The following is an 18,047-nucleotide window of genomic DNA, read 5'->3' on the forward strand; positions in this document are numbered from 1 at the left end:
AATTCGTTCACTCAGTCGACCTGTATTTCCCTTGTGGCTGACCAAACTCGGTGGGAGCTAATCAGTGGAGGCCTTCCGGCTCGACAGGGATCCAGCTAATCAAAGGAACGGGTTAAGGTGCTGATTAAAGATCCTGATGGTCAAGTGACTTTTACCTTGATTAAAGACAAAGTGAGACAGAGACGAATAAAGGAGGCCAGGGGACAGATGGAGATCAGCAATTCAGAGATCATGAATCAACAAAGTATACATTAATCCACACTAACCAGAATTTACTGTGAGTTTAAAAGTATGATTAAACAAAACTAAATAGATGACCATTAAACTTTGTGGAAGAATGGGACTTGGGCCAAGAAAGAATCCACTATATTTTGGCACCAATCAGGACAAAGGTGCAGATCCATCAACTTTTTTTCCACTTTCTTTGACATTGCAAGATTGAAAGTGTTTGGACATTTTCATCGATTTCCCAGGAAATAATTCACGGGTCCGAATGAACGAAATCACACAAATGTATGGATCTAATACCTTTTCCACCAGTCAAAAGATCCACTTACACCCACGAACATCTGGCATTTGTCTGCGTTGTGAATGGATACAATCAGCATTCTTTCCTGGGCCAACTGACTCTGCTGTAGTTTTTTTTTGACTCTGACTTCGATTGGCAGTGATGGAACACCCAGATGCACGTGCTAATTTGGCAAGGCAGCGAGGTAAGAGAGCCCACAGTTTTTGCCACATTCATGACGGCAAACATGACTCATGAATGTATATATAATATAATTTTTTTTTATGATATATACTAATTTGTGTAAGAGTGTGCGATTTGCAGTGAATCCAAATAAAAATCTGGATCTTGCAGATATAAATGTGGTTTCTCAGGGAGGTAGGCCGCTGTACAGTTACAAGTTTTGGCATGGATTCAGACAAGTGGGCAGATCCAGGAATTTGGTTTCACTTTCTTTGACACTGCAAGATATCACCCTCTGCAGTACCACTTTAGTTTTGAATTACTTTGGTAGTTTGACAGAACTGTCCTCTCCTCTGCATACAGTCAACACTAATACACATGTAAATCAAAAACTTTGGGGCGAGCCCTTTACAAAGTCAGACATTAATAAATGAAATGGCTTTGAAATGACTGAAGAAAAGAATCCCTCCAGCTACAAAGAATAAAGTAGAGGAATCCAATAACTGCTCAGATAACAATGTGTTTACTTTTGTACTCATATTTGAACATTAAAAGAGTGTAAAGTGCATTTGAAGCCTGATGATTTTAGCCACGTTAGCTGTGGTAAATTGTACTTCAGACAAGGATATCTCAACAAATATTGAATGGATTGCCATCAAATAATGCCCAGACATTCATGTCCCCTTAAAGGTAGGGTCAGTAAATTGTGTGTGAAACATTTGTAATGTAATTTGTTGTAATCGTTTTCATGTCCCTATAGTCATCAGTGAATCAAGTCACTTAAAAAGAAACAGAATAAAAGCTGGTGTCTGTGGCCCTCTCAGGACTCTACTAAACACCACCAGTCATTTTACAGCATTTGGACTGAATAAATGATTTGCCAGCACACGCGCAGAAAACTATAGCCGGCTTCAGTTTGAACAGTTTAGTATGATTATGATTTCTGTGATTTTCTTCCTGTAGTGTCATCATTACAGTCAATTGCAGACTAACAGAGACTCTAAGGAGACTGTAAACTCAAGCTTTAAGGACATGTCATCCCCAAAGAACAGATTGTGTTCGTCACTTGATGCTGCGGCAATTCTTTATTTTACAAGTTTTACTTGAACAAGCCGCAACAGCTTCAGCCAATTATCAGCTGAGAGCCGATGTGGTTACATTCCAACGGTGCCTGACAGTCTCCCTCTTGATGCCTTGATGTGGCAGATTCATGAATAAGGTCAAAAAGGCAGACGTTGTGATAAAGAAAGGATATTTCAGGGAGAATGAAATTCCCTGTTGCATTTCTGATTGGATAATATAAAACATTGCTTAAAATGATCATTCTGCTGTTCCAAGGTTCAGTCAGAGCTGTAGATTTATCAGTCTGAGGAAAAGGTCACAAAGATTTATATTTGTATTAAAAATCCATATTTCAGGGATGTTTCAATATTGGTACAAGTCTTACAATTTTGGGAAGAATGTGTTTTTTATGAAAAACATAGTGATGATTGTTTTTTTCTTTTTGCTATTCTCTTCACTTTCCACAGGGCATCATTCAATCACAGAAACCAAAAAGTCAGACCTTGGATCTCAATCGATGGATCAAACATGGCATCACATCTTTTCATGACATCGCATCTCTAAAACAATCTCAAGGGAGATATATACCTTGCGATTTGAGCCACTTTAATTATTAAATCTCTAGTTGATGGAGAAAATAAATCCACAGTGTTTTGATCCCACCAATATGTTTTTTGACATTTTTTATTTGAGGCGGTTTTATCCATGAATAAATCAGCTACAATCAATTATTCACTAAAACATGTTTTCAAAATCCTTTAACATTTTACAAATTATCCACTAAGCTCAAGCTGTAGACACTATCACGGTTTTTGATGGTCTCAAGCATAATAATTTACACTGACATTTTACCAAAGCCAGGCAAAATGCACAGTTTATCTTGTCAGGCAATTTCAATGTACGATTATCCAAATACTGATATAAAACAGTAACACCAAAGAAAGACAGGCAAAGGCATACAGAGTGAAAATATATGAAAGGAAACATCAATGATTGAAACCCAATCTCCCTTTCTGTGTCTACCATGAGGAGGGGGACATTTTGGGGAGTTCATGTGGGGATAATTTCTTAATATGTTTCACATATCATCAGCATGTGGCCGCAGCTTGGCGGAGCGGTGGGGATCCAGGGTCACAGTGGCTATGTGACCAGTGATTGGATCTACGTGGAAGTGGCCAACTTCCTCCACCCGACTGCTGTTTAGAGACACGGTCATTAAACTTGAGTGCTCTTCGTTCACTGCCAGCTTCTCCATCAGTGTATTCATGTCTTCCAGTCCATGGTCTCCTGGGAAATGTCGGTGCAGAGGCTCTGATTCATCCTCACTGGAGAACGGGGTGTCAATGACACGGAGCACACGGGAAGCCTGGAGGTTTTGCAGGGACCGCGACTGGACTGTGGGAGGACAAGACATTTCAAAGATTAATAAACTTTTTCCTCTGCTAATTTCCAGAAATCCCTGTCTGTCTGTCTGTCTTGGCTTCACACTTGGCTTGTGTATTGTTAATTATTGTATTGATTATTATTATTATTATTTCACTATGTCGGACTGACACAAACATTTCTGGATATTGATGGTGCCGAAGTCTGCCATGGCCACAACATCTATAGAATCACTTCCTGTCTGGGAAATGATCTACAAAGTGAAAGCACAACGTTCTTTTTGTTTCTGTAATGCTTAATTTTAAGCTTTTGAAAAGTTTTGGCATTCACAACATGTGCGTTCAAAACAGTGGTGAGTCGCGCTTCGCTGCACTTTGAATAAACAGGTGAACAGCTCTTTAAGAAAGAAATATCCAACCATCATTACCACAGGCCAAGTTAAGAGCCCATTCAGAACAACTTGGACTTCAAAAACCTGAAGACAAATAAGACTCTGGTCTAAACTAAGGGGAGGTGCAGAGTGATTCAATTTTTCATGACAAACAACTTATTGTAGCAAATAACATCTTGCTGCTGTGCAAATCCTCATTTTGTCTCATAATTAAAAACTGAGTTTGTGGGTTTGTGCCAACAGAGTCGATATCAATATATGGTAATTCATCAAAAGCTGCTGACAGAGCGTTAGCCTCATATCTGTAAAGATAATGCATGGATTCAGTTCTCTATGTACCGGCTCTAATCTTAAATTCTGAAGTTGAATCCTCTGACAGGCAGAGCAGTGCTGTGAGGCCCAGCAGGCGAGAGCATCTCAAGCTGTGGGTGAGAACGCAGTTCTAAGAAGCTCCTCGACTGTGACAGAGCGGCCCTGGATTAGCTGACAGGTGGACACAAAAATCTATTTGGTGCCATAGGTTACTTACTTCTGACGGGACTGAAGTCTCCTTGGCTGACCTTGCTGTCGGGGAAGGGCTTGAGGCTGGGGAACAGGATTAGCGACAGGGACAGCAGAAGTACCTACGAGTGTGATATGGAAAAATAAATCAAATACAAGTGACAGAGAGAAAGATTCGGAACAGAGAATATGTACTTAATGCTGCATTCAAGTCAAAAAAAGTTGGTGGTTAAAAATCTGTGTTCCACACCGTTGGGCTTTTCTATGGCTGATGTCTATTCCCTCTTTGAATATGTGCAAAAAGTGCAGGAGAAAGTAACCTTGCAGTGGAGTAAAATATTCTGGGAGCCGAGCCCTGTTCATATTTTTAGAAACGACATTTTTTAAATTCTCCACTCATGTCGCTCCAGGTCTTGCTCTTTTTTCAGCTGCAGTGATCAAAGGTAATAAATGGCTGATTTTCAAACTGTGAGTTTCTCTTTATGGGGGCTGTGTCTGTTTGTGTCCTTTGTGATGGTGTGTCCACTGTGCACATATCTAAATAGGCCTTTCTCAATGACTAATTCAGCTGTAGCTGTTGCATTGAGAGGATTTTCTTTTAACAATGAGTCATACAGGGGGTCTAGGCAGTCTATTTATCTGCCTGGCACACACAGAGAGGACGTCCATACCAGTACACATGTCCCCGTCTGGGCAGGCTTGTTAGATGTATTCATGAACAGAGCTTGCAGCCTGCGCAACTGTTCCATTAGTGACCTGCAGAGAGGAGAGAAAAAAAGACAAAACATTTAGAAAAAAACTGAAAATGGAAAAGAAAAAAAAAGAATTGGATTAACAAGGGTCTGTGGGGAACAAGAGGGGGAAGTTTACTGCTGGAGGCAATTTTGAGGAGAGGACATGTTTTCAGTAGATTACACAAGAATAAAATGGGAAGAAAAGCTCTATTTTACAAGCACTCACATGTTGCACTTCTCCAGCTGTGACACTTTTCTTTGCAGCTCCTGATTGTGTGCGTTGCAGGCTGCCATCCTGGAGGAAATAGTGTGCAGGAGGCAGAAGAAGAAGGAAAAATCCCTTATTCGCAAAAATATAACAGTCTTAGTGCAACACAGGTAAAAATCAGTGGGTCAATTTTATCTGATGTTGATGTCATCTTGACCGATGTAAGCCAATATCAAATATGCTCATAAATGCATTTCATAGTACGTTAATAAATGATAACTTTCACACAAAACGTATGATAGAATGGATTACATATTTGTGCAAGTTTCAGGTTAATTTTTAACTTTCTGTGGCCAATAATGTTCGTAATATACAAACATTCATAGTATACATATCTAACATCCATATTGTACATATATTTTTCTTGTGTTTGCAATATTTATTCTTATTTTTATATTTATGTTAATTCAAAAACACACCATAGCAAATTCCTTGTGTGTGTACAACTACTTGACTCTGATTCTGAAGTACCTACAGGCGTAGAAAGATTATTTATGGCATTTTATACTCATTTTAAAAAGAGAGACAGGTAACAAGGATAGAAGTGGAAAATGACAACCAGCAAATACCAATTACAGTTCTGTCATATCAGGGTGCCCCAGTGAGACTTCCATGTGAACAGTATACCTCTGAGGTACAACGGGAAAGAAACCAATACATCTACAGTATGTAGTGAAAAATGGTTGTCACTAATGGAAAGCACATATTCCATTTGTAGTTAACATGCTAACATTTGTAAGAACATCATCATTTGACTTGTCAGTCTCATACTAGAAAGATTCTTACCTGCTCTCCAGTCCATCAATATATTCCTTCTTCTTCTTCCTGCTCTCCTGGGCAGACTGCTTATTACGAATCTTCCGACGTATTTTCTTCAAAACTCTTTCTTCATACTGATTGAAAAGAGGAGGCAACATTTTCATACAGAGCACCAGCAGAGTTGAACATAAGAAGCTCATAATTGTTTTCATTGTTAAGGTATTGATAGCAATTTACCTTTGTGAGCGGTAGCTGGCTGGGTAGAGTCACCCCCTCCTTCACTAAAAGCTTCTTCTCATCTTCATTGAGAAGCAGCTCTTGAATAGACTGTTGCAATGGAGGTGGGGCCTGGTGGTGAGATACGAATACTAATATTGAAAACATCATCACTGCCGTTTGATTAAGTTTATTCTCTGGCCCCATAGCCCCCCTCCTCCCACCTTCTCTCTCTCTCTCTCTCCCTGGAGCTTCAGGAAGTAGTTAAATGAGTGCAGGCTATCAGGCCACCTTCATCACTTTCATTTCATGGCTACCTCTGAGCAATTACGGTGTGGGAGCCGACGTTGCATTCCACCACTGTGTCCTACATCTTATTTAACAGGGCAGCGGAGATGGGATCAATACCCAGAATGTGCTGAAAACCTAAGCGAACGGCAAACTTTCCAAAAAGTTAAAAAAGGGGAGTGTGATCAGATTTGCAAAGGCCACGTCCGTTTGTGTGTCCATGATTTCATTAGGTATATATTTATGTAAAAGTTAAACATATTAATGGAATCATTATCAAGTTATTAGATGTATTCATACTAATTCAACATGATAGAAAACACTTCATTAAAGTGACCCTTTACATTGACTTTATTCACATGGAAATTTTATTTATTTATATTAAAGGTCCTGTGTGTAAGATTTAGGTGGAAGGGATCTATTGGCAGAAATTTAATATAGAATAATCCTCATGATGTTTTCACTAGTTCATTTCATCTAAATTGTATGAATTGTAGTTTTCTTTATCCTAGAAAAGGCCCTTTATATTTAAATAGTATATATTTACATCGAGGGGGTCCTCTCTACGGAGGCCGCCAGACTGGACATCACCTTTGAGTTTTTATGACAACTGAAGGCTACCACAGGTTCTTTTTCATGTTTAAGGGAGGGGGAGGTGAGGAGTATTCAGCTGGAACATGCAATTTCAACACTTGATATAACAAAATTCTACACACTGTACCTTTAAGTCACCCTTTTAGGCAGAATACAACTCTATTTCTATAGTACTTATCTAAACATGATTATAAAGTGCTTTACAAATTTTATGGGACTAAAACAATACAGAATAAAACAAGACATTAAAAGACTTCCCTATAAAAAATATATAATAATAATAATAATAATAAAAGCAATGATTTAACAACAGGATTAATCTTCTCAGGCAATTAGTTTCAGAGCCTCGAGGCCCAGATGGCAAAAGCCTGGTTGCCCTTAGTTACCAGGTTCACTTACTGGTTCGGGTGTTCCAGAGAGAAGCAGATCTTTGACTGTTAGCGGAAAGCCAGAGGACAGCTGTGGTCTATGTACATCAGATGGATATTGTGTAATCCTCGCCCTGCCCGCCAGGAATCCAGATGATTCCCAGCCATCTAAACCCACACAGACATAAGGTTGCACATAAATCACATGCAAACAAACACAAAAACGACATGCTAGTGACATTGTTTGTATTCTGTTCCAAAAAAAATAATTCAAGAAATGGTATTTGGACTTGAATGTTGCTCGAATACCAATTAATCTGCTTGGTTAAACATGTGTACTATTGTTTTTCATCAGTAGGCAGTAACTTCAGTGTTTTTGAATACTCTTGTACACAGTCTTCAATAATATGATATCCTACTTTATCCTATGTGATACTGGGATGAACAGTTGAAGCCAACGATTACTGGAAAACAACATCTTGCATCCAAAAAACCTATTTGACTTTATTTTTCTTTCTCACCTACATCTTTTAGTATAAAATATAAAGATACCACTGTAGAGCTATAAAGTAAAAGAAAATATGTCTGTTGTGTTGTGCCACTGTGGTGTTGGATGTCCATCTGTATGTGCGTACATGAATTCCTGCAATGTCTGGCCATGTTAAATCATTTGTGACTCACTGTGTTTCAGAACATTATTCAACACATATATTCAACATGTGTAATCAGAATGAAATAATGATGTTATTAGAGCTAAGTTGATCTCCAAAAAATATTTGTGACTCACTCAGGTCAATGGGGACATTGGCTTCCAGGGCCGCCTTTGTTTGGGGCGTCTTACTGAAGAACAGAGTCTCCCTGTGAGGGCTCTCGGGACGTTGTGGACTGTCCATCTGGTCTGATGGAGGATCCTCGCTGATTCCACTGTCGCTGGGAGAAGGGGACCACAGAGGTGAGCCTGACACTGAATCATTCCCACTCAGGAGGGCGTTGAGGAAGTCGTCATCCGCCTGATCAGGAGGCTGCAGCATCTGTTGGGTAAAAAACTTTAAATGCTATCATTAGTCTGTCTCTGTGAGATGATAATGTGGCGAGAAATGGGACTTTAAAAAACAAAAAACTGACAAAGATCTATAGAGAAAGCAAACATATATTTGAGATCCCACATTAGAGATCCCACACTCTCACGTACGTTCTGGTCCTGGATTGGCCAGGTGTGATGGTTGCCATGGTGTTCCGTTTCTTCATGACAGAGAATTCCATCATTTTGATCAAACAGCCAGTCGAGCAGCTCGATGCCATCACAACCCTGAAATGAGATCATGAGCTTTAATGACAACACACAGGGCTATGTATGTCCGCCACAGCTGGGGACTGGTGTTTTACTGGCAACAATTCACCATGATCCTCCCTGAACACACTGTACTGTACAACATGTTCCCCCAATCCGTGTGGATATCTATTGCTAGCAAGACAGTTTTTGTGAGTAATCATTTTAATACCGTTTTAAAACAGTGATCTACTTGTACATTTTAGGTACATTTAAAGTTCTGTTTTTAACTTCCTCTCAGGCCTGAACTTTGCTCCGCAAAGCCGACCCAGTAACCCACAACCACAAACTACCACGCAACATAAGACAATATTTAGACAGTTACCTGATCTGGGTAGTGCTCCATAGTGTCTCTGTTTGTGTAGCACAACAGAGAGGCCTTATAACACAACTGAGATCAAGCAGAAATATCCGCAGCTTTGTCTTTGTCAAGAGTCTCCACTGTATCTTTCAGCTCGTCTTCTTGAGTCCAAAGTTTAAACTCCAACTCAACACACCCAGCCAACTAACCTGCTCTGCCCCTATTGGCTCTGGGGAGATATAATCTGATTGGCAGGCAGTGGGACACAACTAAGGAACTTAACTAGTTGATCTGTCTGGAGACGGACAACAAGAGTTCAAAGTCTGTTGTTTCCTTTCCTTTTATGTATGTATTTTTTGATAGTGTATTGACATAGGATAACTCTGACCTTTAGCATATATTCATAACACAATGAACAAGTTTTAAAAAGCAAAAGTCAATAACACTGGTTTGAAAAATAAAAGATTTAGATTGTTTCACAGTCTTATGCATTTCAAGATCACATTAGTAAAATTAAAATTATTTTACAAAAATATATGTAAATATATAAGTAATTGCGCATGGTTAGTACATTACTGTGTTATGACTGGATTAAGGGAATCATATCGTGTGGGAATATGACAGTGTTGCCTGGAGCCTCTTAAAGCACTAATCAGAGCTAGTTCAGGATGTGGTGCCCACTCTTCAAAACCTTGGTTATTTTAGACCAGAAATTTGTCTGGAGACTTGAAGGTTAAAGGCGTTGTATTTTTTCAACTTGAGAAATATGTACCTTGAATTAGATTGCCTACTTATTTCAATTTTCTTCAAAGTGGAATTCTCTGTTACTCATCTGTATTATTGCAATGCAACAGAAACATGATTGCACACCTCAGGGTGTTCAAAATGTAATCACCAGATTTACACCACAAAAGCATGATCATATCACCATGTTTATCATCCCTTCACTATCTGAGTGTTTTAGAAAATGTTGTAATATTTTGATCTTGTCTTTAAAGGCTTCTAACCCCACCGTGCAGTCATCTAGCTCTGGGCCTGCCAGCACCTGCAGGCACATATAGCAGCCTCAGCTTCAGTTACTCTCCAGTCAGTTTCCAAAATGAATGGCACATGACCCTTAGCCTTCAAGCGTATTTGCACATGGGTCAGCAGCCTGTCTGATTCAGACCCTGATTGCCTTGAGTAGACCCTTTTTGGAGGTACTCATCTGGCTATCACTCCATGGAGATATTGATCCCCAAAGCTTCCCCCGAGAGCCTCAGTAAAACGTTGCCAAGTGGCCCAAACCACCCTGAGCCTGGGCCTTTAATATTAAACTCAAACATATTAGAGGAAATGCACACAAAAAGACAGATTGGTTAAAAAGTTGAAAAGATGATGCTTCATTAATAGTTGTAGACTGATGAAAAGACTTTCACAGTTGACTCAATAGATCTTAAAAGGGTTATTTGGCATTTTGGGCAATAGAGGTACATGATGAGATTGATACTGTGTCACTCTTGTCGCTGCATGGTAAATATGAAGCTACCACCAGCAGTCAGTTAGCTTATCTTAGAATACATCTTAGATGCAAGGGATAACATCTGGCCCGCCTCTGTCCAAAGTTAACAAAATCCACCCTACTTACATCTAAACTGCAACATGACATTTTTCATATAAATATGATGGTCTTCCTGCTAAGCTAACTACCTACTGTTTTTTATAGCTACTGCACATGAAAGTGGTGCAGATTTTCTCATCTAACTCTCAATATGAAAGTCAGTAGGCATCCTTCAAGTGTAGAGAATGATAAAATAGTCTGTTTTCCTGTAAAAATCTGTATCTCCATCATCTTGTGCCTTTGAGGCAAATATGCCAGCTGTAGCCAGGACCAGCACTTCTCTCCGTTCCCTCAAAATCTCCCCCACACACCCTCTCTAATCTCATTACTGAGTGAGGTACTCATGTCATGTGTTGCATCCAGAGATGGAAATTTGTTTGACTAAGCTCCACGGACTGCAAAGTGGAGGGAACATTCAGCAACTAATCATCCCATATTAAACTTGGCAATGCCATAGCAGCAGGGAGTTGATCAGGTGGAGGATGTGGTGAAGGAGTCTCCTGTGAACTAACAGTGGCAGCAAAGCAGCGACAGTGAATATGAGTGTGTAGGCCTTTAAATAGACCCCTGGATCTCCTGAAATGTGATGGTATGATAGGTTAACTGTCAGCTGACACATCAGAGTTAGACTGTCTAGCCAGGGGACTAGTCCATTAAGTTTTCATAAAAGAAGAATTACATAATCATTATTGCTTTGTTATCTGAGGAGGAAGGTTTCAAAGGGCAAAAGCTCTGTAACTACTCCACAAGCTTTTCAGCTTCGAAAAAGCACCATGAAAAGAAGTGTTCATTACAAACACCGAGTTTATGTACAGTAAGAAAGGTTGAGTTTTATGGCCTCAGATTCATCTTCTTTCTTCTTTCTAGGGTAAAGAAAACTGCAATTCATACAATTTAGATGAAACAAACTAGTGAAAACATCATGAGGATTATTCTACATTAAATTTCTGTCAATAGTTCCCTTTCATCTAAATCTTACACACTGGAACTTTAAAGATATATCAGTACACATAATGAAGGGTGAAATAGATGGAAGACATACTGTGCTTTCTCAGTTTTTCCCTTTTACTCTAGTTTGTTATCTAGATTTTTGTGTATGTAAAATGTCTGCCAAGTTAAAAAGTCCCAAGTCCGCTACTGAAATGTGTGGTAAGTAATTTGGCTGACTTCTGAGGTATGATGTCATGTGACATATTGCGTATTGCACACACAGTGATTAATCTGGCACACCTTCTCACAACACAGTGGACTTGCTGGCCAATCAGAGGAGAGTGGGCTTTATTAGGGCTGGGACCTTAAAGAGACATGAGCTAAATCCAAGTGTTCAACAAGTGAACATTAGAGTGTGTAAACCTTTTCAAGTAATAACCCAGATTAAAATCATGAACGCACAATATGAGCACAATATGAATCCTTTAAAATATATTAGGATTTACTTTAAGATCCCAGCAGTGTGCTGCTCTATGCATTACCAATATCAATGTATTGGTTTGTTGTTAGTAGAAATATCTTGACAGTTATTCAATAAATCAGTATGAAATTTTGTAGACAGTCACAATGTTTTTTGCAAGGTCATAGCATGTTGAAACGTACTATCATGGTAAAACACAGGAACAGAAACAACACAAATAGTACTTGGAAAGATAATAAGTGTTCCAGGTAAATTACTTCATGTTGAGGCCTCATCCAGTCGTGTACAGGCACTTTTCACAGCGAGAAACCAAAACACATCAACAAAAACAGTGCAATCCCAGGTCACCTCCCTCAGCAGCATACATCCACCCCTTTATTACGATGAAGAACAGTTACCCAAAACAATTAACTCATGTTTTGCTGCGTGAGTCTCCGAGTCAGTGGTGAGTCTGTGGTGGTTGGACTGGGAAGCATAAATGCCAAGACACGTACTGGTGTGCACATGCCTCAGGAGACTCTTCCTTCAAACTATAAGTGCCTGACAACACTGTGAAATATTAATTTGAAGGTGTCAGTCAGGTACTTGACTTACTGTTACGATAACATCTTTTTTATTACTTTACTGAATGTCACACCATTTTTCTATCAATTCTTAAGAGACGTTTTGGGGACAGATTGTTGTTATTCCTGCAGTAATAAAAAACCCTGCAGAATAAATACAGGCTAAATGTGCATAATTAAAGAATTGAATTGGATACATTAGTGCCCAGACAGTTCCTTTTGTTGATGAGTTGATGTGACATTTGACATAGAACCATTAATTCTCCATTTGTAGGGTACTCTCTGCTCTATTTTATATTCCATAAATCTGAAATGAGGGTCAGATGACAACATATTCCTGGTTGAAAGCTCAGGTAGAAAATATGTTAATGTGTTAATGAGCCCTTGAAAACAACACTGTGCTGAGATTTACAGATGCTGAAGGTCAAATGCCAATCATTACAGTAAATGCCAGCCACTCCTATAGGTGGCATGCATAATGTGTAACATTACATGAAAAACTAATTTCCTCTTTTTTAAAAACTACTGAGAAGCTCCATATTTGAATAATGTGGAATATGATTTTGGCTATAGTACAATTGCTTGGCTATTGTCATACTCCATCCACCTTGACAGGTTTGACATTTAGTGGATGCAATTATTTAAAACATGTAGTGCAGATATGGGCCACTTCAGGCAATGATGCGGTACTTGTGGCCTCATTGTCGCCTTAACAAAACAGATGTGACGCTAAAGTGGCCCACTTGTGAACAAGCAATTGTGGCCCAAATATCCTGTAACAAAATGTGAACCTTTTTTGGCAAACATGCAGTGCTCTGGGCGAGGTGTAATCTGGATGTGAACCTATAGCGACCCATATGGTAAATAGTTAATATGGCCCAAATACCACAAAACAAATTCATTTGTCTGACATGCTGTATTTTTATGGCTTACTTGTGGCAAAAGGGAGCAGACTGACATCATTCTATTTTGTATGTGGGTCAAAACAAGCTTTTATATGTTTATGGTTATATAAGTGTTCAGTCACGCAATGACTTTTCATTGGTATGAGAGTGTATCATGATGCAACATCTTCTATACAATCATTATAATTAAAAATTTCATAAATTCATATATACTTAATTGCAAAATGTAAATATGAGCTCATTTGTCTTTTATGTAACCTGTTTATGAGATCCTTTCTGCTTTTGGTAGTTGCTACATCTTTATTAACTCCGTACAATACAGCTGTGTATCTGTCGGCTTTGTCTGTCAGACTTGTTGTATAAAGGAGGGAATTTCTTTTGAAAACTACACCACTGAGGAGAGCTAATAGCATTTGTACTGAGCATACAAAGTAGCACTCAAGGTCTGACACAGAGAGACTATTAGCATTTCTGGCCAGCTATGAGACAATCAGCCTCGTTTGCATGAACTCTCTTGTGAGTTACGGTCATAATCAAGACTTTATGAATAACCCTGATCTGAGATCTGAGTGATCTTAGATTTTGTTTTTTTCCTAGGACAGAGCCTCAGTAGCTTGTGCTGATGGAGCCTTTCTGCAGTCAAAGACAGGATGAAAGAAAAAGGATAATGACCTTTTGATACACCAGTAAAAAGCAATGACGGTTTGAAATATGAAGGTATGCAATTCAATTGTTGAGTTAATCATTCAACAGATAACTAATAGATAACTGTTCATCTTTTATTTCAAAATATCAAGTCTGAGTGATATTCTACACCACTGGGTTTCCATCAGACCATTGCCGGATCTAGAGAGGCTGATTACGTGTGATGATTTAGTAAGGTGCACATAATGTCATCCCTTGGTTACTGTTAGTTCTGTATATTTGAGCTGCACTTGAAGTTACACATCACTGAATATTTTTAAAAATGTGTTCCCTGTTCAAGCACATAGTGTACTTCAAAAATGTCTAGAAAATAAAAATGAATGAAAAATGCATTGTGATATTTATTGTTAGTAACTATTTACTTTACTTTTAAAGAAAGACTACTGACAAGACACGGGCACTTCAGGGGCCAATCAGTGAAAACGGGTCCAGTGCCCCCCCTGCCCTTTACCCTGGATCCGCCCCTGTATTAAACCAACTACACTTGGGTTAGACGGAAGATGTGTTAGATATTCTACACAAATGATGGTTCATTTCAACTTGAATGTTGGGTTCAGTCTACCTCATAAGTATGTTATTATAATCTTCATATTTTTAAAAGTAAAATCTTCACAACCCACATTCCCCTATTCTATCTATGACGACATGCATGAATACTGTGGACTGAACTTCACATCTTTTTATTTAAATCTTCCCCTAATGCATTTCAGTGGGTTCTGACACTTTGAATTTTTGTTACTGTCTTTTTTTCATCCTGTTTTTTGCGTACTGCTCATCTGCCTTGTTGGACCGTAATTGAATCAGGTTCTGTGTTTTGTCCATCACACAGCTGTCAGCAATCGGAAAATTTGATGTTGCACACTTCAGCAAGCAGAGGAAGCTGGAATTGCAACACGGACCCTCAAGGGGCGAGGCTCTATATAGCCTGAGCTGCAGCCCCTTATTTTAGACAATATATATACATGTTTATATTACACACTAGTGAACAGTTGAATAATCCAAAAAATGTCTCAACAGGCTCAATCCCATGTTTGGTTAAATTAAATAACCCAGCATTGTATCTGTGTGTATCTGGATACATTTACTGCTCAATGTAATTATTTGTTCTTGTTATTACAAATTATTTAATATGTCATGGGCATTCATCATAATCAGTGAGTCACAGCCACAAATGTACTGTCTAGAGAGATGCAGATAACAAATGCTTACAAGCAAATCACTCATTTTTCTTTTGTTAAAATTATGAGGAGCTAGAACTCAACCAGCAAGGAGAGCGGCAGACACCCAGTGGATATGAACAGAGAGAAAAAGGACAGTGAACAAAGCCCTTTAGTGAATAATGACATGAGCATTAGTAAAACAGTACAATCAAAACCATGAAGCAGGGTGGGACTCCAGCTGTCGAATGAATTTTGTAAGAAAGAGGATCTTGTCTTCCACAAAAGACAATTATTCTCAGGCTGAAACGTGGGCTTCACCATGCATATTTCTGACAGAAGGTTGCTAGGAGGCAGCTGGTTTTGTGGGAGTTTTGAACTATAGGTGCAGACAAAAACAAGGTGTAATTAGGTAAAACAATCATGTATAAAAGATGGTGAAAGGGATGATGGTACTGCGGATGTGGGTAGAGAGGAGACAGCAATAAGTGAAGCATTGCTTGTAAAGACACAGAGGAGCGATTCAACCAACTGAAGCAGATGTGTTTGCAAAGGGTAGATGTGACAGACTGTGGTATTAAAAAGTCACAATCAATGGAGCAATCAGCAAGGTGATCAGTAAAAGAGTGAAAAGTTGGTATTTTCTACTTGTGCCTGTTTCTCTTAAGTGTTTAATTTCCCTGAATCTGTCAAGACAAATGTATCTGTGAATGTGATAGTTTATCTCCGGCAAGGATGTGATGGTTTCTATCGAGTTTGTTTACCAAGATCACACAAAAACTACTCAACTTAATTCCATGATTATTGCTTTTTCCATTTTATAATGGGGTTCGGCATGACTAAAGGAAGACCTAATTAAATGGACTGATGTTTACCAGTGTGCAATTTGGTGCAGATCCAAAATGTTTTATAATGGGACTGTTGGCAGAAGTAGGGACCCTATTAAGTGGCGTTCTCTATGTGTGTTTGTCTGTTAGTTAGCAGCAGGTGCTGGAATCGGCTCCTGACCACTGGAACCCTTTTCATTAAAACGGATGTAATTATAATTATTATTATTCTGTAATTTTTTTTTGCCAGCAAACCTAAAACACAGAGGAACTTTGGTACTTTGAACATTCAATGTTTTGTGCAATCCTTGTAATTGAATCAGGTTTTGTGTTTTGGCCATCACACTATTACACACTAGTCATGCACAGCACAGTTTGTGGTTCATTGTCTTACCCAAGGACACTTTGGCACTCACAGGAAGATGCAACACTCAATGGGCGAGGCTCTTCCCCTGAGCTGAAGCCAAAATTTTAGAATAAATATATAAATATATATAAGATATATATATATATATATTTATACTACACACTACAGTGAACAGTTGAATAAACCCTGTTTTACTAATGCTCATGCCATTTTTCACTAAGGGGCTTTGTTCACTTTCTTCTTCTCTCTGTTCGTATCCACCGGGTGTCTGCTGCTGTCTTTGCTGGTTAAGATTTAGCTCTTCATAATTTTAACAAAAGGAAATTTTGTGTGTGTGATTAGGGATTTTTTTTTGAAGTATTCGTCATCTGCATCTCTTTTGACTGTTTGACAGCGCTCTTGTGGCTATGACTCACTGAATATATTGAATGCCCATTACAAATTAAACCTCAGAGTTCAAACCGAGCATCAAATTTAATATCTCTTAAAATGAAAAAAGCTTAGTTATTGCTGACATCTTTCAGTTGATAGTCTGCGATGTGTTCACAAGTGCAGGTATCGTGGTAACATTTAATTCCTTGGGTGCCAATAAAAAACTTTGAGAGCTGTTCTGTTAGAGCAAAACAAGTGAAAGACATAAAAGGTTCAGGGTTGTTGGTTGGCTTTCCACAAGCCTCTCTCTGCTCATTTGTAGTGGTTCACCGGTCTGTATTGTTGACTCATTAACACTCACACTCTGACTACTTTCTGTCAATTTAAAAATTGATTAACTATAAAGCTGAAGTAAAAATAAGGATTTGTGAGTACAGTCGTGAAGAAAGCTAAAACATTTTTTCTTAAAAGTTGGAGCTTTAGAACTAAAGGATAATACATATTTAACTGGCATTTGATTTATATGTAATAGATGAGAGAAACATGTATATAAAATGCTCATGTTGTCTCGGAGATGTAGAAACTGCGACCATAAGAATATGAGTAGCTGATTGTACAAAAGAGCGGTGACTATGGTTTAAGTCTGTCTACCCTGTTTTGGTCATAATCAATAAACCAGTTTGGAGCAACCTTTTGGCATCACTGACTTGTCCAACGGGCATTTTGACCAATTATGCCTCAGAGTAGGTGTTACAAAGAACACCCCTTATTACTCTGTTTTATTTATGTTTCCCAAAGGTAATGTCAGCGAGCAGAATAACAAGGTCCTGCAACGCCACAGAGATGTCCAGATTCTGATTCCTCCAGACAGACAGATGGACAGGGAGAGACAGGGAGGTACAGACACAACAGGCAGCAGGAACATGAGGACACAAAGGGAAACGGAGATATTAGCGAATATCCTCGGCCGTAGAGGGTTGATATAATCTGGCTCAAATGGGGTTTTATTTAACATGTTCAATATCGACGCCCCTTTCTTCTACAACATGTCTGCAAACATTTCTAGAAATGGTGGAGTCCATGGAGGGTCATTTTTCATTGGATAGAAAATTAATATATCGTGTAGAGTTTCTCTTTGTAATTTTAATATATTTGAGGAAAGTATTCTGTCATCTGATTTTAGCATTTGTAGCATTATGTTTATTAACTGTTAGCTTGCTAAACTGTTTCTGTTGTTGGTAGACACTGACAGTA

The 18,047-nt window shown here is 38.7% G+C and overlaps 1 protein-coding gene across 1 annotated transcript; it reads right to left on the reverse strand.

The window, feature by feature from the left end:
• Positions 1-2,421: 2,421 nt before the first annotated feature.
• On the reverse strand, positions 2,422-9,049 carry creb3l3a (cAMP responsive element binding protein 3-like 3a). Its single transcript, XM_069522227.1, has 10 exons — positions 8,911-9,049; positions 8,448-8,564; positions 8,043-8,286; positions 7,287-7,423; positions 6,027-6,137; positions 5,817-5,923; positions 4,989-5,057; positions 4,700-4,784; positions 4,057-4,150; positions 2,422-3,148 (listed from the first exon to the last, which is right to left on the reverse strand). The coding sequence occupies exons 1-10, from the start codon at positions 8,929-8,931 to the stop codon at positions 2,832-2,834; spliced, it is 1,302 nt and encodes a 433-aa protein (XP_069378328.1). The 5' UTR covers positions 8,932-9,049; the 3' UTR covers positions 2,422-2,831.
• Positions 9,050-18,047: the final 8,998 nt, after the last annotated feature.

Source organism: Paralichthys olivaceus, chromosome 3 (genome assembly GCF_024713975.1).
Source record: "Paralichthys olivaceus isolate ysfri-2021 chromosome 3, ASM2471397v2, whole genome shotgun sequence".
NCBI lineage: Eukaryota > Metazoa > Chordata > Actinopteri > Pleuronectiformes > Paralichthyidae > Paralichthys > Paralichthys olivaceus.